The sequence below is a fragment of the Leptonychotes weddellii genome, chromosome 10, assembly GCF_054177405.1.
Source record: "Leptonychotes weddellii isolate Sample4059 chromosome 10, ASM5417740v2, whole genome shotgun sequence".
Lineage (NCBI taxonomy): Eukaryota > Metazoa > Chordata > Mammalia > Carnivora > Phocidae > Leptonychotes > Leptonychotes weddellii.
The window spans coordinates 119,114,844-119,139,107 of NC_138378.1; the positions used below are offsets into that span (position 1 = coordinate 119,114,844).

At 45.3% G+C, this 24,264-nt stretch overlaps 1 protein-coding gene across 1 annotated transcript; it reads right to left on the reverse strand.

The window, feature by feature from the left end:
- Positions 1–1,076: 1,076 nt before the first annotated feature.
- On the reverse strand, positions 1,077–19,288 carry RSAD2 (radical S-adenosyl methionine domain containing 2). The gene is made up of 6 exons (XM_081797246.1): positions 18,867–19,288; positions 12,542–12,703; positions 9,720–9,949; positions 6,819–6,968; positions 5,998–6,030; positions 1,077–3,906 (listed from the first exon to the last, which is right to left on the reverse strand). Exons 1-6 carry the CDS (start codon positions 19,216–19,218, stop codon positions 3,742–3,744), a joined length of 1,092 nt encoding a protein of 363 aa, XP_081653372.1. The 5' UTR covers positions 19,219–19,288; the 3' UTR covers positions 1,077–3,741.
- Positions 19,289–24,264: the final 4,976 nt, after the last annotated feature.

Here is a 24,264-nt window from a genome sequence, read left to right on the forward strand (position 1 = left end):
TCAAATATACTCCAAATATGTATTATTTTTAGAATCATGAAAAAAATGTTAAAGTCTTTCTGATTGTCCAAGCCCATCTCAATAGCATCTGAGTTGGACTTGCTGTGTGGGTTTTGTGTGTAATCCACCCTTTCTTTCCCCCTGACTGGGTAGGGCACTTAGCAGCAGAAGCTTGACATGGAGTTGTGTACCCCAATTTGTGGCCCAGACACAATGATCAAGGACTCAAGCTGCCCCCTTGAGACTCTTCCACTGTCTTCAAGGCCCTGGATCTGACCCCTGTTCTCTGGGGCTGGAGCTAAGCACTGGCCTCCAAGAGGATGTGGGTAGTGAGGTCACATCCCTCCTGAAGAGGTGAGTGCCCTAACCAGAGGTCAGGTGCAGGGGCATGTCTGAGAGAATGTTGCTTGGCCAAGGAGGACCAGTCCAAGTCTGGAGGGCACCAGGTGGACACTGGGGCCAGGAATGCAGAGCCCTTGGCTCTAAGAGCCTGGAATTGAGAGCAGAGTCAGACAGGGCCAAGTTGAGATGCCCTGAATGAAAAAATAAGCCAGTTATGGGAGGGATGGAAGGCAGGAGTGCTGGCTGGCAGGGGAGGTGCTCATCGTTCCCACCCTAGTGGAGCCCATGCAGAGCAGGTGGATGCAGGTAAGGAAAGGCTCAGGAACTGAACTGACAGCTAGGAACCAGGGTGCTAGGGGTGAGCTCTGCACCTCCTTGGACTCCAGTGTAAGGCGCCTGCCTGCCCCTTGGATGGCTGACCAGCTCACACTCAGAGCACAGAGCTAGGACCACAGACGGAGGGTGGTGCTTTCCCTGACACCATCAGGTTTTGGACACCTGGTCCCCAAGACGCTGGCTTTCATCTTAGAATACAAAGGGCATTTTCCCCAGTGACTCATCTCCACTCTATCTTGTTGCTGATTGGTTTGCTAAATGTGCTTATTAATTATTGATAACCTTGTTGATTTTTAAATTGTACTTGCCTTTAGCAATGGCAGTTTGTAAAAACACACAATTACTTTAAATATACACCAAGGAGAGGCTTCATTACATTGACCCACTGAGAGAGAAGGCACTGTACAAAAATATTTTAATATATTACAACATCTTACAATACATCAGACCGATACGCAAGAGCATCACATATGAAGAAAAAATATATTTTTCCCCCAAATTGAGACCTATATACACTCAAGACAAAGCCTTAAAATCTTACAGCATGGTGAGTCTCCCCCATATCACAGCTGATTAAACAGTCTTTCAACAAGAGGGCAGCCAACAAGAAATCTCAATGAGGCTCTATCAGACTTTCTCCCCCTTAAGAAAAAGAAACGTTTAGGTATTTTAAACATTGCAAATCCTGACAGGGCATCGGGCAGGGGAGGGCTGGTATCAAACCAGTTGGAAAAATATTTAAAATACTTATTTCTCAGGTGCAGTTGTTTTGTTTCATTATGTTTTAGACTTCCCTTTGGGAGGAAGTTATACAATTCCCCGCATTTTGAATTTGAGTGAATTTGAGAGAAATTCATTCCAACTCCGAGGTTGCGGGTTTCCCATCTAGATTTCGTTTCAAATAATAATGATTGAGCCCCCGCTGACAACATCTTCAGTGCTTCCACATCCGTGATCTTTCTAGGCGAATTTGCTCTTGCTGAATAATGTGAAGATCAGCAAAGTGCTCTCATGTTACATTAAAAAAAAAAAAAAAAACCCTTTTATGTTTATACTGATTATATTAAGCCATACAGGAAAAAAGCTTTTCTTTTTTTTTTTTTTAAAGATTTTATTTATTTATTTGAGAGAGAGAGAATGAGAGAGAGCACATGAGAGTGGGGAGGGTCAGAGGGAGAAGCAGACCCCCCGCCGAGCACGGAGCCCGACGTGAGACTCGATCCCAGGACTCCAGGATCATGACCTGAGCCGAAGGCAGTCGCTTAACCAACTGAGCCACCCAGGCGCCCAGGAAAAAAGCTTTCTAATTCATTTTTCCATTAAAATATAAAACAAAATAAAATGGAAAATGCATGATAACCCATCCTTTTTAAAAAAAATTAATTAGTTAATTAATTTTCAAATTTTATTTATATATTTATTTTACCCATTTATGTTAACCCTGTTTGAGATGGGACCCAAAAACATTTCAGTTGAATCATAGTGACTTAAAATCTGAAGTATAAGTATCTTTTCTGAGGAAAAAAAAATTACAAAAACCAAACTTTCAAAACCACCAAGTCTGGAAACTGGATGAAGTGGTATTTCGGTATGGCTGCTTAATGGACTCAGGCAACATTTACTGCCACCTAGTGACCAACACTGGCATGGCGGCTGGATTAAAATTTTTCTATGCTTGGGCAAAAAAACTTTCCATGATTTTGTTTTCTGAAACAATGATATGAAATTATTGTTTTCAAGGCAATGAGATACCGTCTAAATTACATAAACAAACTGCATGTGATATTTCCACAAGGAGGGGGACTTTGTTCTCTGACCCAGTTTAGGTGACATTTTCCCAAAGAAGCTGTGAAAGGAAGGCACGGGATCTTCTCCTATTGACCCAGATTATATCCTTATATCAAGTGATTCAGAATTAGTTGAGATATATTATATTGTGCCATGGCTTCCTTTATGTAAAATCCAGGTACATTCTAGATATTTCCACACATTCTTTCCCAAACACTAGCCCAGTGCTTTTTCCTAACACATGAGGCCGATCTAGTAAGGTGTCATTTCTTTTTTTTAAGATTTTTTTTTTTTTAATTCATTTGAAAGCAAGAGAAAGAGAGAGAGACAGAGAGACAGAGAGAGCACAAGCAGGGGCAGCAGCAGAGGGAGAGGGAGAAGCAAACTCCCTGCTGAGCAGGGAGCCCGATATGGGGCTCGATCCCAGGACCTGGAGATCATGACCTGAGCTGAAGGCTTAACCATCTGAGCCATATGGTGTCATTTCTCAGAGATGTGGGACAACTGTGTTCAAATGGATTCATGCATTGTTGCTAGGCAGACTCAGGTGGCAGGAGTAACAGGTTCATAGGCAACCCAAACACCGACCCCGTGTCAACTTTGGCACAAGATGTAAAGGGTTTGTTGGTTTTGCTGAGACTCTTGGAAGAAGAAGGAGAGCAGCAGAGATAGCTCACGTTCATGGAGTCGTCAACATGGGCCAGGGGTCACGCAGAGCACAGGCAGACGAACGATCTCCTTCTAGGTACTTACTGAAAACTGATGAGATGATCATTTCCTACTCTTTGAAACATCTGCTGACTATTTCTAGACTTCTGGGTAAAAAGTCCAAGACTTCAGTGGTAGAAAGACAGAAAGGAAAGAGCGTTGCAACAAGCAGAATAATTGGGGGAGAGCTTTTGTAATTGCTCTGGGTATGAAAATTGGCATCTCAATATTTAGCAGAAAATAACCCTGAGTCTATCAAATGAAAGGACTGGAAAAAATAACATCAAAATTGGGGAACAAAGGAGTCACAGAAAACAGTGCTCAAAGAACTAAATCCTAAATAAGCGAATTAACTAAAGTTAATGGTTTTGCATTATCATGGATTTCAATTACCCAAGTGATTTGTGTGTTCAGTTACCACAGATAATCGGAGAGCCTGTGCAACAGAAAATCACATCTGGGGCCACTGCAAAATGCCTACAGGAAGCGCCGCTGCCGGAAGTTGCCACACCTTGAGTCTGAGCAAGAGTCCCCAGGGGTGGGTTGAAGCTTGCTGCGCTTTCGGCTCTACCAGTCCAGCTTCAGATCTGCCTTGCTCCATACATATTTTCCTCCTCGCTTCAGAAACATCTTTTCATCAAATCCACTGAATTTGATAGCTTCTTCTACCCCAACATCCAGGATCGACTTGGAAGGGTCCTTCCGCCCATTCCTACAATTCAAGAAGCGCATCTAGGAAATTCAAGACAGAAAGGGGATAATTTTATATAATTTATCCCGTGAAACTCAATTTTGAGGATTAATCCAGACTGATTTTTGATAGTGCAGTCAGTTCAACAAATATTTATTGAAGGCTGTGGGCCAGACACCATACTGAGGATGCTGACCTCCTTGAAGACCCTTTCTCTATTCAAGTAGCTCACCTTAACTAACATAAACACATTAGATCAATTAAGTGCACGACAGACCGAATTATACACATGCTGCAGCAGGTGCATGTCCCTCCATGGGGGAGGGGTGACGTTCAGAAATTGTAAGCTGGAGAGAACAGCGTTATAAAAGCACAGATGCATGGAGCAGGGTGGTGTCTTTGGGAAATTGCAGATAGATGATATTGTGGAGTGAAAACGGTTCATGCATAAATATATAGGCATAAACTTAATAAAAACTTCTTTTGAGAAAGGGAGAAAGAGGGATAAGGAAGTACAAAGGCAGGCAGGCACCAGGTCAAGAAGGGTCGAATATGCCCTGTCAAGGGTCCCAGTTTTCACCCTAAACTAAGCACCTTATAGGCAGGAATGAGGTCTTCACACTTCTTCTGAGCTATGTGACTAAGTATCTTGTAGGAATACTTGTTGAATCAAAATGTTAAATTACCAAAAGCAAAATTTGGTTCCACTATGTTTGTGGCAACTGTGTGGAGACCAGAGAGTTTGTGGAGGAATCCCTAGCCAATCATGATACTCCAAAAATCCCCAGCCAGTCATGATACTCCAAAAATAAAAAATGGGGTGCGGAACGGGGGCTTAGTCAATCAAGCATCCAACTCTTGATTTCGGTTCAGGTCATGATCTCAGGGTCATGAGATTAAGCCCCGCTTAAGATTCTCTCTCTCCCTCTTCCGTTGACCCTCCCCCTCAGCCTCCCTCCTTGCACACACACACTCTCTCTCTAAAAATAAAAAATTAAAAAGACAAAAATAAAAATAAATTCTGACTTTTCATTTCTAACTCGAGCCCACATGCTGAACATTAGTGCTTTCCCCTTACGCTCCATAAAGGAAGCTCATGTTGAGAAACAATGAAATGGTTGTGAAGCATCATTGATTAATTTAAAAATAGGAAAATACCAAAAGTCAAAATAAATATTTCTCAAAACACCAAATTCCATGTATACATTAAAGCCATTGTTCTTGTTGGAGCTCATTTCTTTGTTTTATTAAAAAAGATTTTATATATTTGAGAGAGAGAGAGAGAGAGCATGCACGCACACACAGAGGGAGAGGGAGAAGCAGGCTCCACCGCTGAGCAGGGAGCCTGCCGTGGGGCCCAACACCCAGGACCCCAAGATCATGACCTGAGCTGAAGGCGGGCGCTTAACAGACGGAGCCACCCAGGCGCTCCTGGAGCTCATTTCTTAGAAACAGGTCTTCGAATGGACTTGTTCGTCCTATACTAGAACTATTGGCAAAGATTTACGAATCTAGCCCCCTTCCCCCAAAAAAAGACAAAGGAAAGAAAAAAGTGATTTGTTTTTCAAATCTGAGAAGGGGTAGGTTTTCTTTTTTCTTCGTAAGGCAGAGGTGTAACAATGTTATCAGCGGTTTGGAGGGAGGAGCTGTAACCGCTTCTCACCAAAGCCAAGACTTATCAGTCAGAGACGAGCTGGCAGCATCCGAGGTGTTAAAGGTAATGTGAAGTGGGAGAGGACCTCCCTCCAAAGCACCCTGGGATCCCACTGCCGGGGAACTCCCAGCTCAAGACGGCAGGACAGAGGACTCTGCTTTCTTTGCAATGTCAGATTCAAGGGGATATCCACGGATCCATGGCCTGGGGTTGGTGCAAATACAGGGCCCAGGTTCAAGCAAAGTCCTGCCCACGTGCTTAGCTCGGAACCCACCCCGTGCGGCGGGAAGGGCTCTATAATATGAATGCTAATCAGTGACGATAAAAACATGAAATGCTGGGTCAGAAGAAAAATTGGGACCGGTTATGCTCATTATAACTCAACTCTGGCATTGCGGCTTACTTAATTTTTTCTAATTTTTAAAATTCTTCTTATTTTAAAAGTTTTCAAATTTTATAATTCATTACAAATACTTACATACTCATCCAGAATAAGGTAGGAATCTTTCATCTGCAAAAGAGAAATTAAATACAAATGTAGTTTCAAGTGTATTTTTCAGTACGCGCGCTCAAGGGTCTGTCTCACAGCGTTGGTATATTTGTGCTTTATTACTTCGGGATTCTATGCTTCTTATATCCCTTGAGTGGCTTTGGGTATGTCCCTTTCAAGGCGATCGATCCGCTGGTGCCCCCATCCCCACCTAACATACATCTGCAGGGGCATCTGTCTGTGTCTGTTCAGATTCCGGAAACTGCCAGCAGGCTGGGTTCTCTGCCCCACTCTGACAGCTTCCCTGACAATGAGATCCCCAGGCTAATTTCCCCATTTCCTCAAGCTGTGGGAGACCCTTGTTCTGTATTCAATATTCCCAATGGCTGTTCCTACCCTACACGGAATTTCCCCCTTTTTCAATGTGTAAAGCCTTAATGCTATTCCCTAGGAGCTTACCTGAAGATTTTAATGTGACTTTCATTCCTTGTAACTAGATATACCTTCTATAGGTATATGGGAGGTGTACCTATCCTCCTATAGGAAGCTGTCCCTGCTCAAGGCTGTGTCCTTGGAACAGCTCCCATTGTGGGAACAATGGGTGGACGCATGGCCCAAGGACAGGGGAGGGAGAAGGGCCTCTGAAGCTCCTTCAGAGGTCCCACAGCTGGAAGGTGACTGCACCCCTCCCATCCTGCCCGCTGAACCCTCTAAAGGAACAGTGTGTGGATCCCTCTGGGCTAGAGCTCCCTGTTTGGAGTCAATCTCAAGGTGTGATGATGAACCAAGCAATGTTTGCTTCATACAACCTTCTGGTTAGACTCGGGCACCAAACAGGACACCTCTTTGTGGCGGTCTAAGAATCCTTCAAATTCCTCATCGCTGATAACGAATTGCTGCGCTTCCCTCAGAGCATCCTCTCCAGAATTCTCCCCCTCAATCAGGAGACACTGGAAGACCTGGAAGATAAGGATGGTGTTTGCTTTGCAAAGAGCCTCCCACCATTTTTACCCCAAACTTCATTCCCCTAGACCCAGCGTCATCTCTTCTAAGCAAAGAAGACTGCTCTGACTCAGGAACAGTCTAGAAAGACATTGCTCTGGGGCCCTCAAAGTCAGGAAGTGCCAACCATCCAAAAATACAAAACTGGTCTAGTGTATGTTTGATCCAGTCTGATAATCTAATTTGGCAGAACACCAAGTAACAGGTGTTCATTGCAGGGAATATGGACTATACAAAAGCATCAAGAAAATAAATCATTTGTGATCCCCAAACCAAGAAACAAGTATTTTCAAAATGTTGTTTCTGCTGACTTCAATATATCCTTATTAAGGCCTCTCGACTATGTAGTTTATTTTGCAGTTAATATTCCAGGACAGTTTCCCAAAGCCAATAAGAGGCTTCCAACATTCTTTTAAGTAAATAATTGTGTATGTGTGAATGTATTATTCCCTCATAAGGAATACCATCATCTGAGAAGGAAAAACCCTGTCCCAAGGACCTGCCCAAGGTGGTACGAGATGGCAGCTGATCAAACACACAGCCAGCACAGAGCCCGGGTCTGTGGGGTTTTCAAGGAAGGGGGTGATTATACATAGTGTTTAATTAACATTTTTGTCAGCTTAGAATTAATTGTAAAATTCCCTAACCCTTGCCTTCTTTGCTCACTCTATTCTCACCCCCTTCCTCTGTGCTCCCCAGTCCCTGCAGACCCTGGTCACACAGTGGTTTTACTATTTGCTTTCATGACTGTCTTGCTCAGTAGGCTGTGAGCTTCTAGGGAGGGGACACCCCTCATCTTTGTCCCCACAGCACCCAAGCCCAGTCCAGGCACAGGGTGGGGAGAGGAGACTAGCAGGGAGGTCAGAGGAGGTATCCACATGGGTTGGAAGCCCAGGCTGACTTGAGTATCAGGTGGGTGAAGACACACGTGGGCTTTTCTCCTGGTGACTTTGGTTCCAGCTTGAAAGGAGCATGAGAAGCAGAATGGGAGGAGGGTGGTGGGATTGGTTGGGCAAGGTTAGGTGGGGCCAGCTCTGTTGTGGCTACAGCAAGCCTCCAGGTGACAACAAAGCCCTCTGTTGAGGAATACTATGAGGGCCCTTCCCGCCAATGCGTGTTCAGTGCTGGTGTACTGTTGACGGGCCCGGGAGCCCCGGCCCTCCCATGGAGGACGCGGCCTGGGCCGCCCAGGCACCTGACCCGAGGGCATTGATTTTCATCGGTTTGCAGTCTTCAGACACCCGTGATCTGAGGCGAAAACTGCTCTCCAAACAGGCAGTAGCTAATCTGCTCCCTCCAGAAAACCCAGGATTTTGAACAGGCAGTTCTGGAGTGAATCAGCAAGTGGGAGCCACAGTAGGAGTTATAAGATTGGAGAGGAAAGCTCTGAGATCAAGAAGCTACGAGGAGCTCCTCGCAAACCAAAGCCAGGAGGAAAAACGTATATACGTATAGAGAGAAGCTGAAAAGAGAATAGTGAGGAAAACAGTAACAGCAGAAGAAGTGGGACAGAGATGGGGGATCAGGGAAGAGGAGAGTGATGGGCAGGTGGTTCTAGAAGGAAAGTCTAAGAACCTGGAGCCTAGCCTCTGGCCCTCGTCCATCCCCCTTCCTGGACCACAGCCTCTGTTCCTCCCACCACACGTCTTTCTTTAGCTTCTCTCCAGTTCTTCTGGGTAGGGGGTGCAGGTCCAGGAAGCTGCTTTTAAAAACAGTTCCCTGAGTTGATTCTGAAGAACAGCCAGGGGTAGGAAACTTTAATGAAACTTTAATTTACTGTTATTTGTAAGTGTCTGTACATTGTGGGTGCTATAAATATACCTTGAGTTTGAACTTTAGACTTTTTAGTAGCTGATAGAGGGGTTAGTCCTAAAGCACAGATCTTGGCGAATTCACTTTGCCACAACTTGGGGATAGTGTTATTTAATATCTTCTTTTTTCTTTTTTTAAGATTTTATTTATTTATTTCAGAGAGAGAGAAAGAGTGGCGGAGGGAGAAGCAGGCTCCCTGCTGAGCCTGATGCGGGGCTCGATCCCAGGACCCTGGGATCATGACCTGAGCCGAAGGCAAATGCTTAACTGACTCAGCCACCGAGGCGCCCCTGCCCCAATATCTTCTAATAATTCAATGAAAAATGTATTAATAGAATTTATGAAGAACATTTATCCATTTATGAATAAGCCAAGAGTTTTAAGAAGAAATCTAGTCTTACTATATATATATATATATATATATTTATTTTTTTAAAGATTTTATTATATTTAATAAATACATACAGGTTAGGTTTTCTAGGTTTTCATATTCTTCAGAACACCTCCAAGCACTGACTGTATCTTTTTTTTTTAAATTCTGTTTTTAAGTAATCTCCACACCCAACATGGGACTCGAACTCACAACCCCAATAATCAAGAATCTCATGTTCCACCGACTGAGCCAGCCAGGTGCCCCCTGACTATATATTTTGACCTTTATCCTCCCAACATTCCAGAAGGGAATCAGTTCCAGTTTTTAGAGGGGAGATTGAGACAAAGGGTGTGTAAGTAGTTTAAAGTTTAAGAGAGCTGGAAGAAGGACCAAGGACCCGGTCTCCTGGCTGGCTCGGTCAGTCCAGAGTCCTCTCTCACTTGAACATTTCGGGTTTCAGTGTCACAAGTTTTTTGCCCGAACATTTTCTGAATTAACTCAGCAAAAGGGACACGGTACTTACTTTCCAGCGGACAGGGTTCAGGGCTTGAATCTGTTCCCTCATATCCTCGTCCACGTTGAATCGATTAATGACAGAATTTATTTTGAAGGCCACTCTATAATCTCGACACCACGCCCTCAGCTTCTGAAGATTTTCCACGTGGTTCTTCTTTCCTTGACCACGGCCAATGAGGACATTGACTTGCTCATCAAAGCTATCACAGGAGATGGCAAGGATGTCCAGATACTCACCTGAGGGAAAGTGAGCACCTTTAAGCCTTTCCATTCAAGGACCAAAGCTTTTAGACCATTTATATCTCTTTATGATAAAACACATCTTGCTTGTATCTAAGTTTTAATGTTTAAAAAGACTTTTCCTCATACCTGCAACACTCACAGAAATGTGAATTATACTTGGTATTTGTTTAAATAATCTTGAAAAACAATAAATATACACATCATGAGGTGATGGAGATACTCCCATTTGACCAACCTAAAATGGCACTTGTATGTGTCTGAGTGTTTATTGGCACATTTAAATGAGGTCCTTCATTAATTGCTACATCTGAATTATATCCCCTCCTCCTGCTCTCAGACTGTCTTGTAGGAGCCCTTGTGAAGAGAGAGTTAGCACAGCAGATCTGTTCGCTGAGTCCTTGCCAGTCTCTAGAAGAACATGGAACTATGATGGAGTTTTGGCCAATCCCTGCATGTGTGGCCACCAGAATGTTCTCTATGTTTCCCATTGATGATGTGTCTATGTCTGGAGCAATGCGGCATGTTTAATCAGCTTGTCAAGAGCTTTTGGGATTGGTGAACAAGGTTCACGGTGTACCTGGTTTTGTTGTCGCGAGTCCTGAGTTGCAGCTGCCATGGAAGGGTACCCAGCAGTATGAGCCTAAGTGACCAGCCCTCTATAAAAGCCTCAGACCCTAAGACTCACATGAGCATTCCTAGGCAAAAACATTCCAGACATGTCCCTATGGTTCATTGTGCGTGCGAGAGAGCACATCTTGTACATCCTGGAAGGGAAGGACTCAGAAGCCCGTGTCTGACCTCTCTGGACCCCTGTGATGCCCATTCCCTACTGGTTCGGCACCGCATCCTTTGCTCTGATGAACCTTAGCCATGAGTCTAATTGGCTACTGAGTCTTGTGAGCACTCCTAGAAAACCGCCAAACTTAGAGAGATGGCAGTTGATCCAAACGGCTCTCTTGGTCCACTCAAGCTCACTGACTCACCCTTGGTCCTTTAAACTGGAGGTGGAAGACTGGAGGCTTACAGACCACATAGTTATACATAAACACTGCTGTTGTTTTTCCCTCATGACATCTAACAATATTTCAAATTATTTGCAAATATTTAATTGGGAGATTGAAGATAGAACGTAGATTTCAGAATATGACAACACTAAGCCTACACTCCCACAGAGGATAAATGTCAATGGAAGCTCATGACTCACTGGCTGTCCGTCTGTCCACTAAGAACAGAGCATGGTGCTTCTTATTCTTCATGGCCTCCCACTTGCTTATTATCTCCCTACTGAAGGGACTGAAGTGGGTTTTTCTTCTGCACCTCCAAATTCATTCATTCACATGGCCTTTCCCATGCCAGCATGTGAGCTTCTGACCCTGGATGCAGTGATCCCGCAGGACCTGTTCTTCATACCACACTGGGCATGAGAGCCAGGGTTGGAGGGAGAGCGTGGCTCGGGGACACCGCCAACAAGCCTGACCGATTCTCCCCTGCTCACACCGTTCCCTAAGCCTTTCTTGCCTTTCTGAATCTGGTTCCCAGAGTTTACTTGGAAGCTTCTGACCCCATTTCACTTAGTGACTCCCTTCACAGATGTTTTGGTTCTCACACGTCATCTTGTAGTCTTCCCTGATTTACCTTTCCCAGAGACTTCTGAATTTGTCTTCTTGCTTCACTTTCATCAGATGGGCTGCCCCGCCCTCATCCACAGTCTCCCCTCCCCACTCCCATCTCTCCGTCATCTTGGGAGGGGTCAGAGACTTCCTGTGAGCAGCCTCAATAGAGAGTAAATGCAACCCCTCTTTCAGTGATGTCAAGGCTCCAATAGCTCATGCAAATTAGAACAGAAAACTGTGCTCTAAGAGTTATCACTGTCTCCTAAAATGACAGTAGTAATAACAGCTAATATTTTCCACTGCTCCCTAAGTTCCGGGTACTGCTCTAGGGATATCTATCACATCTATGGAAACTCAGCTGTAAGGGAACTCCACAGTCTTAGGATCTGTGGTTCGCCATCCTGGCCGCAGAGCAGAATCCCTTGGAGCCCCCCAAGTTGGTTCTGATATAATTAGCCTGGGATTCAGTCCCCACACAGATACTTTATTTAACTTTCTTCAGCAGCCAAATATGTAGCCAAAGGTGGGAAAGATTGTTTTAGTCCAATTGTTTCATTTATGAGACTTATAAAGTGATAGTTCCTTTAATATTTAAAAATTAAACATTAGTAGCAAGCCATAAGGTAGGGGTTGTGGAACTGTGTCAATGTTCCTTGCTAGCGGCTAAACTAAAGCCATAGGGCTCAGCACCTGCTGAATTGGGACGCATAACAGAGTTGTGCTAACATTTTGTTACCTGTCTTGCCAACAAGTTAGTCAACAAGTATAGGGCTCTAAGTATAGAGCCCCGCAGAAGGAAGCCTCCTAACTGCATGCATGGCTTGCAAAGGGATTCGAGTTTGGTGTCTCCTCCCTGCCCCATACCCTGCTCCCCGCGCCCCCTGCTCCCCCAGCATGCCTGGCCTAAGGCCCTGGATGCCCGGAACCAACAATCATAGCAGTGGCAACTGCAGCGTGATGCCAGGAAGCTCACCGTAGTTCTGGAACCAGCGCTCCCGGATCAGGCTCCCGTTGCTCACGATGCTCACGCTGGGCAGCCGCAGCTCCTCTTTACAGAACTGCACCAGCTTGCCCAGGTACTCGCCCCGGTCATGAATAAATGGCTCTCCGCCTGAAAAGTTTATCTTCTCCATCCCTGTGAGAGGTAGAACATGGATCTTTCCTTCTGTTCTCTCTCATTTTTTTTTCCACTGCACAAACACCCCTTATTGTTTTAATGACAAAAGTAATGTTTTCTCAAAGTAACAAAAAATGAAATGAAAGCTGCCCATTATCCCCAGCCCCCACCCCCCACCCATGGCTCCCCATGCTCCCCACAGGGTTTGGCAGGGGGAAACAAACCATGTCCATAACCCGGGGCCTAACCTTCTCCCCTGCTTTAAAATAGATGCACTTTAGGGGCGCCTGGGTGGCTCAGTCAGTTAAACGTCTGCCTTTGGCTCAGGTCATGATCTCAGGGTCCTGGGATCGAGCATCAGGCTCCCTGATCAGCGGGGAGCCTGCTTCTCTCTCTATCCCTTGCCCCTGCTCGGGCTCCCTCTCTCTTTCTCTAATAAATAAATAAAATCTTTTAAAAAATAAGAAAATAAAATAGATGCACTTCAACGTAGGGAATCAGTTACATGGATGGATGAGACAACACAGAGATGTGCAGGAACCCCCCTCCGCCCCATCCAGAATGTTCTTGCTTGGGGACTCTCAGCCTGAGACACCTCAGCACGCTGCGCTGAGGGGGACCCCGCCCTCTCCCACATGCTGGATGCCTCTTGGCCTGGAATTCTTGCCCTTTGGAAAAGCCCTTAGCAGTTTCCTGAAAAAATGCAAAATATGAATCAAGATGAGAACTTACATGTTTCCAAATGCATCCCTAAACATTAGTTTGGCCAGGTATAGTACTCTGGGTGAAGTCACTTTGCCCTCAGTATTTTAAGGGCATTATTTGCTGTCTTCGAGGTTTTAATATTATTGTTCAGAAGCCTGATAACACCTTGATTTATAATCCCTTTTAAGTGCATGGCTTTTTCCCTTCTAGAAGCTTTCTTTCCAATGTCCCCAAATTTCAAGGTGATGTGCCTTAGCAGAATCTGTCTCTATTCATTGTTCTGGCCACTTGGCAGGTCCTCGGTCCAAAAATACAGCTCCTTCTGGTATGGGAAGTTTCTCATACTCTTTGAGAACTCCTATCTCTTCTCCAACGTGCTTGTTTCTCTGGAGGTCCTACCACTGGTCTGCTGGTGCTCCGGCTTGTAACCACCAGACCTTCCTGCTGTGTCTCCTGCGTCCCATTTTTCCAAGACCTTGTCTTTTAGTCTTTCTATTACAATTCTAATTTTAGAAATCCCAGTTTCCGTTCCCCAGACTCTCCCATATCCTCTTTACTTACCAGCGCATTGCTATTTCTCATATGTAAATGTTCTCTCATCTCTCTGGGATTATCAGTTACAGATGTTCTGAAGTTTTCCTATATTCTCTTTGCTTATTTGTTTTGGCGTCTGCCTTTTATTTCAGTGTTTCTATTCGTCCTTTCTTATTTGAGTGACGCATAAAAGAGTGGAAGGGAATTTCTGTGATTGAGGAAGAAACCCCTCGATGGAGGGTTTTGCTATAGAGTGACAGAGAGAGAAACTGACTTATTCACTGGATTTTGCCCCACATGCTGGGAGCCTTGGTCTTTTCTCTGGGCCATTCTGTTCTGCTGGAGAAGACTCTTAATCTCCTGCTATGCCATACCCCCTGGCTGCCTGCACCCCAGAACGTGGGCTCTCACACCCAGCAGGCAGACTCTTACTCCCCGGTCTTCAGTATGGTGCTTTTCTTCTCCCTGCTCCCCCCGGGGTGGCTGAGCACAGCCTGGTGGTCCAGATTCTTCTGAAAATATGCCCTCTGCCACCTGCAGGACTTGGGGAGGGCTCTCCTCGTGGTGGGGGCAGCAGCGGATCTGCCTTTGGCCTGTTGTCTTGCTCCTGCCTCACCCCCTCCTTCTTGATCAATGCTGTACTTCTGCATGATCAGAAGGTTCTCGTCTCTGAAATGCTCTGCATTCCACGGGCAGTCTGGTGAACCTCTGGCAGCCACCGCCCTGCCGACCCATGCTGAAGGTGTCCAAGTGCCATCAGTCAATTCCAACAACTCCGTGTTGATTTCTTTGTGGGTTTGTTACCCTGCTTTCAATGATTCTACTGGAATTTTAGTGGAGTGAATGAAAGATTGGAGGGAATGGGGAAATTAACTCGAAGGTCCACAAGAGTGTGAAATTTGGAATTTATACAGTGATATTATCATAGTGGGATTCATTTTTAATTCAGTCCAGTTCAACTCAGTTGAGCGAGTCTTTATTAGATGCTCTGTACTAGTGGCCACATCAGAGTGGGTCATTTCCAGAATGAACGCGGGATCAGTAGGCAACTGGCTCTGCTAAGTGAAGTTTGAAACCCCTGCTTCACTGGACGTTGAGGATGCGGAGGGCACAGGCACCAGACAGCATGCTCAGGTTAGAGACAGAAGCCAGAGCATGGCAAGGAGAGGACCCGGGGTGCCAAGCCGCAGAAACACAAGCCCATGTGAGATCCAAGGAGGAAACCTGGGACCCGTGAGAGCAGCAAACAGATTTGGTCACAGGAGCGAAATAATTAGAAGCACCGACCAGACTAGCAGAGAGGCCTGGGGGAACTTACTAAGGGCCAAACAGCACATCATGCCATAAAATTCCCCGAGAATGTTATTTGTTAACATCCGCTCAACAAACTTTGTACCTACTAAGTAACGAATACTGTGCTTAGAAATTTAATTTGTGCAAATTCACTGTAGCATAGCTTTTAAAATGCTGTCCTGACTCAGTTTCGAGGTCCTGGCTGACGGCTGGTCAGGTCCTCTTCTTGAGCAGCCAAAGATGTCAGCACCTCAGGCACCTCATCTACGAGGCTCTCTCTCGGGGCCACTGTCCTCCGCCCTCTGCCTCCCAGGGCCGGGTCTCGGACAATCGGGACAGCCCTTGTGACCACAGCTTGCTGAGATCGTGCAAACTAGCCCGTGCTAAGCTGACTTTGCCTCCCTATCTGTTCTTTCCTCGAAAACCACGCCGATGGGTCACGTTCACAGTCCCCTCCCATCCTCACCCAGGACTTCCTGTGTGGCGAGTGGCGCCCTGCCCAAGGAACTGTGAGTAACAAATTACACATCTCTTTCCAATTTTTCTCTCTTGATCTGCATCTGGCCTCCCCATACCGCACCCAAGGTAACATGGTTCAGGCAAGCATTTCATCCTGAAACTCATTCAGCAAGGAAGGAATTACTATCCTGGTTTTTGGCTGCAGGAACTGAAGCTCAGGAAGGTTCAGTGATTTATTCAAGATCGTAAGACTAGGGGAAAAAAATGGAGCTAGGATGGATGCCCAAGCTCCACAGCCTTCTATCTTTGTCAGTGGGGTTGCCCTTCATCCCAGCTTACCCAGAACAGCCCTGTTTTATAGCAGACCAAATGACATCTGCTATTCTTTTCAACACTGTCTTTCTCACTCAGATGTGTCTATGACCAGACAGTGATCAATTCCATCATCTCACTACTGAAAGCCAACATGCTGGGAGCCTGCCTGTGTGACTGATGGTGATCATCATTCAGTAGAAACATCATTATCACCGAAAGTGTGGTGGAATAGGGTCAGATGAGCTGGAGAAGGTGATACGGTGTATGGGCCTGCAGCCCTTGATGAGTTTGAGGGGAAGATATAGAGGGGATGCAAGGAATAGAGCATCGAAGGAACAGGATGTAGGTGCATAGTTAAGATCTTAGACAAGCAACAATTACTTCACAATGATGTTAACTTACAAAGAGCAATCGTATTACAGCACGGATCAATATCTGATGCTCACAGTGGCTAAATCCTATTCCGTCTTCTTCGTGTAAAAGCAAGAGAAGTAAGTAATATATTGTAGAAGCATCATCTGCTCGAGTAGTATGTTTTAAATATAATTCACATTTAACTTTACATTTTTAATCATCACCAAAATAGATTTTCCTCTATTAGCCAGAAATCTCACTTACGGGGCATATGACTTATGTTATACCTCGATCATTTTAATTGACTTTATTTACTTAAACCTGAGAAATCATTATATTAATGATAAATGTATTAATTATAACCATTATAGTTTATACTCTATTTAAAAACAACTGAGCATTCACTTATTTGTGCCATGTCGTAACTTTTTGAGCCTGTATAGGCATTATCTGTGTTTTTTTTTAAGATTTTATTTATTTATTTGAGATAGAGCAAGAGTGAGAGAGAGAGAGAGAGAGAGAGAGCGTGCACAAGCAGGGGGAGTGGCAGGCAGGGGAAGAAGCAGTCTCCCCGCTGAGCAGGGAGCCCAACGTAGGGCTTGATCCCAGGGTCCTGAGATCGTGACCTGAGCCCAAGGGGACACTTAAACCACTGAGCCACTCAGGCGACCGGTATAGGTGTTATCTTGATTATCTACATTTTAAGGATTGTTAAACTGCTATTCAGAAAAGTTAAATGTCTTGATAAGTCTCACAAGTTTTAGGGCAAGAGCTCAAACCCTGGCCTTGTGAGTCAAGAGTCTAAGTTCTTTCCACGACACCAGACTTCCCTTCATTCATTCGTTCATCTATTAATCCATCTCTCCAAAAACATTTACCAACCCCCTTTTACATTCTAGATATCCTGCTAGGCACAAAGATACATAGAATGCTAAAATTCCACCTTGGAACTCAAACTCTTTGGGGACCCAGATGTTAAAAACAAAAAAACAAAACATAATGGTATAATTTAAAAAGTGCTCTAATAGGGGGCGCCTGGGTGGCTCAGTCAGTTGAGCGTCTGCCTTCAGCTCAGGTCATCATCCCAGGGTCCTGGGATTGAGCCCCATGTTGGGCTCCCTGCTCTGTGGGGAGTCTGCTTCTCCCTCTCCCCCTCCCTCCCCACTCGTGCTTTCTCTCTCTCTCTCTCAAATAAATAAATACAATCTTTTTAAAAAAAAAGGTGTTATAATACATATTTGTAACAGGTGCCAAGGGATCACACATGAGGGAGAGAGGACATTCCAGAAGGAGAAGACAGCATGATCACAGGCTTGACTTATGCAGGTGTTGGGGGAGAATAGGTGTAATATGATGTGCCTATAGCATTGGGCACTTGAAGCATTGGGGTGGAGGAACTTGATGTCCCAGTGGGGGTAGCAGAGACAATTACATGAATTGCAGCAATCCAGGTGAGAAATGGGGAGACCCTGAGCTAGAGCCCACTGGGAACAGTGAGGTGGGTCTATACTTGGAGGAACAGCTGTGGATGATGGAACAAATGTAATGGAGAACAAAATAAGTCAGACCCAATGCAGTGCAAATGGTATAATTTCATTATATAAAGTACGAAATCAGGCAAAAAGTATTGTCTGTTAGAAGACAAACTCATGGTTACCCTGGCAGGGGCAGGGCAGCGGCTGGAAGAGAGATACTTCTGGATGCTGTGATGTTCTCTTTCAAGATCTCAGTGCTGTTTATGTGGATGTGGTTACTTTGTGAAATTTGTCTAGCTAAACCCTCAGGATGTGTGCAACTTTGGGCATGCATGTTATACTTCTGTAAAAAAAAAAAAAGGTTAAGCAAATTGAGAAAAAGTCGGTCAGGTTGCTGTTACTAGTTTAGCTGGAGCTAAACAGCATGATTCAAAGTAAAAGACTCAAACATTGCAGTTCTTTTTTTTTTTTTTTAAGATGTATTTATTTTAGACAGAGAGAGGGAGGGACAGAGTGAGAGAGAGAATCTCAAGCAGACTCCCCCCACTGAGCGTGGAGCCTGACATGGGGCTCGATCTCATAACCCTGAGATCATGACCTGGGCTACAACCAAGAGTCAGACGCTTAACCGACGGAGCCCCCCAGGTGCCCTTCAAATATTGTAGTTCTTAAGTCAAAGTTTTTGTTTGTTTTCAACTTTCCTCATTAACAATTTCTGGAAAGCCCCAATCTATCAGTGCTTTGGACAAATTCAGAAAGTAGCACAACTTCCCAACCTGTCTCTTGGCACAAGCTGGGTGCACTGGGAGCCCGGCAGGTGCACAGACTTCTGCTCACTTGGAGGCTACAGGAGGGATGGGTCTGCCTCCCTGCTGTCTGCGCCAGCCAACTCTGGTTCCGAAGGCCTAGGCATCCACCCCAAATTCACCCTAATACTCCGTCTCAAGAGGGGCTGGGGAGCATCTCAAGTTCTGCAGGAGCTCTCCCACCTGTGCCCGCCCCCAGACAGTGGCTGCACGCTGATTCCCTCCCAGGGGGGGACTCACCGGCTTCCTGCAGCAGCCGCAGCCCTCGCTTGGCCTCGGCCAGGGGCAGCACAAACGATGTCTTGGCCGTGTGGAAGCAGAAGCCACACTTATAGTTACACTGGCGGGTGAAGTGGTAGTTGACGCTGGTGGGCGTGGTGGGCTGGTCTGGGCCCTCCTCCTCCTCCCCTCTGCTCTCCTGCAGTTCACCCTGGCCCAGCTGCAGCGGCCAGGTGCTCTTGCCCCTTGCCAGCCGGAGAGCTGACCTGAGCCAGAAGAACCAGGGGACCACGCTGCCCCATAGAGAGCTCAGAGGCTTCCTGAAGGCGCTCAGCAGCTTTCCAGCAAAAGCGATGGGCACGAGCATCCACATGGTGGCCAGGCACCCTGAGGCTGCACTGAAACTCGGGACTCAGTTTATATATGTGCTGGGGCAGCCTATCACAAGGGCAAGATGGACACATCTCTGACTAACTCTCAGCTGAGCTCAAGTTTCGATTTTCCTGTTCATGAAAATGAAAGTTGGAACAGGGCCAAGACCCAAGGCTCAGGATCAGGGCTGGGCATCTGCCTCACCTTTTTTTTTTTTAATTTTTTTATTGTTATGTTTATCACCATACATTACGTCATTAGTTTTTGATGTAGTGTTCCATGATTCATTGTTTGTGCGTAACACCCAGTGCTCCGTGCAGAATGTGCCCTCCTCAATACCCACCACCAGGCTAACCCATCCTCCCACCCCCCCTCCCCTCTAGAACCCTCAGTTTGTTTTTCAGAGTCAATCGTCTCTCATGGTTCGTCTACCCCTCCGATTTCCCCCGCTTCATTCTTCCCCTCCCGCTACCTTCTTCTTCTTTTTTTTCTTAACATATATTTCTCTGCCTCACCTTTCACCTATCTCCTGGGTCAACAGTAGCCTTCTAATTGGACACAGATCAAGACCTTGCTCTCTGTCCATATCTCCATCTAGAGCAGCAACTTGGAGAGAGATACAGGCACCTCTTCAGATGTATTACTCACGCATGATACAGCATGCAGGGGCTCTCCCCTGGCACCTTACCCGAGGGGGGCCGCCCTGACAGTTCGTTATGGAAGTCAAAGAATGCAAAGCATGACTGACCTGTGCAGGCTGAGGACAGAACCCATTCGCCTTGGGGCCCCTTCCAGATCACAGTCAGAATGCACAGGCACATAATAACATTTACACTTAATCTGCCTTTAGTTATTCATCTTATGTATTTTCATAGTGTTGAAATGTAGACATTTATGTTTTCCTGCATATCTATTTATTTCTAGTTTATTTTTTAATAATCTCTATACCCAGCATAAGGCTCAAACTTATGACCCTGAGATCAAGAGTCGCTCCCTCCTCCGACTGAGTCAGCCAGGTGCCCCATTTCTATTTTATTTTATTTTATTTTTTTAAGATTTTTTATTTGACAGAGAGAGAGCACAAGTAGGCAGAGGGGCAGGCAGAGGGAGAGGGAGAAGCAGACTCCCCGCGGAGCAGGGAGCCCGATGCGGGGCTCGATCCCAGGACCCTGAGATCATGACCTGAGCTGAAGGCAGACGCTTAACCGACTGAGCCACCCAGGTGCCCCTCTATTTTATTTTTAAAAGACCATGGGAAGGGGCACCTGGGTGGCTCAGTCAGTTAAGTGTCTGCTTTTGGCTCAGGTCCTGATCCCAAGGTCCTGGGATAGAGCCCCGCATTGGGCTCCCTGCTTGGCGGGGAGTCTGCCTCTCCTTCTCCATCTGCCTCTCCCCCAGCTCATGCTCTCTCTTGTTCTCTCTCTCAAATAAATAAAAGACCACAGGAAAATCAGATGCTTTTCTAAGATGGATTTTTTTTTTTTTAAGATTTTTGTTTATTTGACACAGAGAGAGACACAGCGAGAGAGGGAACACAAACAGGGGGAGTGGGCGAGGGAGAAGCAGGCTTCCCGCGGAGCAGGCAGCCCAATGTGGGGCTCTATCCCAGGACCCTGGGATCATTACCTGAGCAGAAGGCAGACGTAACAACTGAGCCACCCAGGCGCCCCCCTAAGATGGTTCTTAATTGTCAAGAGTTACAGTGGCTTCTTCCTTATTTTTACCGTTTCTTAGAAAGCACTGTCAAATTTTGTGCTGAACTTTTTTTCCTTCAGTTGTCTTTAATCAGAGTTGTGTTTGAACAGGTAGTCTTAAGTTCTCCTGAGACCTGTGGAAAGTTGCAACAGTCCTAGTGGGGAAGCTTCTGGAGCCGTGAACCCAGCTCATCATTTACTATGTGATTTTGGTAACTTATATTATTTCTCTGGGTCTCCATTGCCTCGTCTGTAAATCCAGCTGTCTCGTGGGATTTTTTGGGAAGACTGAAAATTCTAATGCATGTGAATCACATAAACTGGGACAGTGTATGGAAAACTCTAAGTGTTCAGTTAGGGTTAGCTATTGTTTTCCTAGTAGTGTTATGTTCTGAATGGAAACAAAGATGATTTTCATTTTACTTAGAAAGGAAACTGAAAGCAAATTCACCAAAATAGCAAGGCTACGTGTAATGATTTCCAATTATGCACTGGTGGATAGAGTCCAAGTGCTTGAAATCATCTTAGCCAAAAACATTTCGAAATAACACCATGGTACGATAATCAAGAAACACTTTTTTTTTCTTTGCTAGATCACATGTATATGAAGAAACAAAACCAAGTCAGTTTTCATTTCAAATCAAAGCAGCATGGCACAGAGGAGAGCCAATGTAGGCTTTTCAAGCTAAATATTTTAAGATTTCAATCCTAGTTCAGCCAGGAATGTTTAATTTTGGGTAAACTTCTTTACCTGCCTGATCTTGTTAACACATCTGGGAAACATGGGTATTAATATCGCACTCACAGAGGGCATTGTCAGGATTAAATGACCTAACGTATGTTAAGTACAGAGAGTGCTGCTTGTATAATAAATTAGCAATAGCTAGCCCACAATCCAGCACTGGGTACCAGGCATTGCTCTGCACTTTGCATGTACTAACTTCTTTTATAGCTGGGGAAACTCACGTCACACAGGGAGTAAGTGTCTGAACTGGGATTTAAACACCTGCAACACTGCTCAATGATTGATCATTATTAGCACATTATTTTATTATTTGTTCCTAAGTCTGTTCTAATGGGACCAGTTTCTTTTATTCATTCATTCACTCATTCAGGCATTCTCTCTTTCCTTCCTTCTTCTTTGCTTCAACAACTGAGAGCCTCCTATTTTTTAGATAAAATATTAATATGAAAAAAATAGAAATAAGTCCAAGTCTTTCCCAGCAAAGAACTCACAAAAGTCCTTGAACAGATGTTCTATTCCTTCCAACTTGTCGTTTCCCATTCATTTAAGAGTAAGTTTCAGGAGTGGTAAGACTTTCATAATCAAAGTCATGGCTTGCGCGGGCCCAGGGAGGGATTTCTTCTTCCAACTGCTCAAGACGGGGATAGGCTGGAGGAGGTACAAGGCAGCCCCCTTTAGGCTTTCTACTCGGGACTCGGCCATCTCTAAAGGCATCCAAATGCAACTGGAAAACAGCCAAATGTCATCACCATTTCTCTTTAGCCAGAGACTTTTTTCTCAAAACACCTGCACATCCTTAATGTACTCCATGCTCCCTGAAGTGGGCCATTTCCTGCAGGAATGTCCCAGCAGTGCCTGCAACCCATTAGCAGATGGTGGAATCGGTTCAGTGATTTGCAATCATCATAACATTTCTGTGGTAAATCTTCTACTGATACATACTGTACATCAGTACCATACATCAACTACTATACATACATTGAAAGGTGCACAGTTCATAAATGCACGGCACAACGAATTCTTGGCAGAATGAACACACATATGTAATGAGCATCTTTATCAAGAAATAGAATTTTACCAAGAAGTCTCCAAGACCTTCCCCCAGGCCCTAAACCCTACCTCCACTCCAAAGATAACCCTGTCCTAAAAACCATACTCTAGGTTACAATAGCACGTCCTCTTTCTGCTGGGCTTCTCTCACTCATTGTTGTGTTTGCAGACTTATCCACTTTGCCGTGTTTAGCAGTAGATTGTTAATTTTCATAGCTCCCATTTATTGATTTCATTGTTTAAATATACCACAATACATTTAATTATTTTATTATGATGAGCATTTGGAATATTTTGCTATTACACCATGCATTTTCTTGTACATATCTTTTGGTCGACATGTATGTATGCATTTATGTTGGGTATATACCCAGGATTGGAATCACTGGTTCATATGGTGTACGTGTGTTCCCCTTGAGCATATACCTCCAAAGAGTTTTCCAAAGTACTTGAACCAATTTACACTCCCACTAGAATACTATACATGTGAAAACAACCCTGCACACTAAATGCCCCAAAGTGAGATTGCTCACAGAGAGTAAGAATGATCCTGTACTCAGAGAGCTAAAAACATCTTAATCCGATTGCTCCTTGTCTATTAGTTCATACTTCAACCACATATCTATAATAGTTCCTGTTTGTCCAAAAGTTGTATTCCTTCCAGAATTAAACGTACACACATGCTAAATCCAAACTGCTTCAATTACAAAGTTTGTTTGCCCTCAGTTCATCTAATGTTTTTCATCTTTATCTCTTTTCTAAATGTTTGAGTTTTCCCCATAGGATTTTTGTTTTCAGTATGCTCAGTTTTTTATGAAGATTTTATTTATTTGTCAGAGAGAGAGAGAGAGAGAGAGCGCGCACAAGCAGGGGGAGCTGCAGTCAGAGGGAGAAGCAGACTCCCTGCTGAGCAAGGACCCCCCCCCCCACCCCGATGCGGGACTTGATTCCAGGGCCAGGCGATCATGACCTGAGCTGATGCGGGACTCGATCCCAGGACCCTAATGGCCTGAGCCGAAGGCAGACGCTGAACCTACTGAGCCACCCACACGTTCCTGCTTGACAATCATTTTCCAAAGTATCAGCTGTTGAGTGAAAACAAAACATCTGAATAATTGTGTGAAAGCTGCTATACCAAGGTGCGGGCTTCGGGCTGACACAGCATGCCAGGACCAGCGAATTGGACCCGAAGGCAGGCCATTATTTGGCTCCCCTGCAAATCTGGCGATACGTCCTAGTTTGCGAGTCAGCAAAAGAGGGGGGTAATTCCAAGAAGAGGGAAAAGCGCTCCCTGTTCAGGCCTTCAAAGCAGCCCATAGGACTTGGGTCAGAGTGAGGGCGATACAGCGGGTCAGGTGGAGGCTTCAGGTTGAGGAAGGGGCCAAGGGGTCTGCAAGTCCCGCCCGGGTCAGGAGTCTGCGCCGCACTGAAGAGCCAGAGAGGGAGGGAGGGCGGGGGACAGGGAGAGAACGAAGCTAAAAGGCAGAGCTCGGCGCGCGCTGTCTCCGGGACACACTGACATACACACGCGCGCGCGCGCACACCCGGGACGTAAACA

Coding starts and splice junctions, on each gene's coding strand:
- RSAD2 (XM_081797246.1), bottom strand. CDS start 19,218: ATGTGGATGCTCGTGCCCATCGCTTTTGCTGGAAAGCTGCTGAGCGCC. Junction 6,031..6,818: donor TGCCCGAGTCTAACCAGAAG/GTTGTATGAAGC, acceptor TCTCTTTTGCAG/ATGAAAGATTCCTACCTTAT. Junction 3,907..5,997: donor ACCTTATTCTGGATGAGTAT/GTAAGTATTTGT, acceptor TGAATTTCCTAG/ATGCGCTTCTTGAATTGTAG.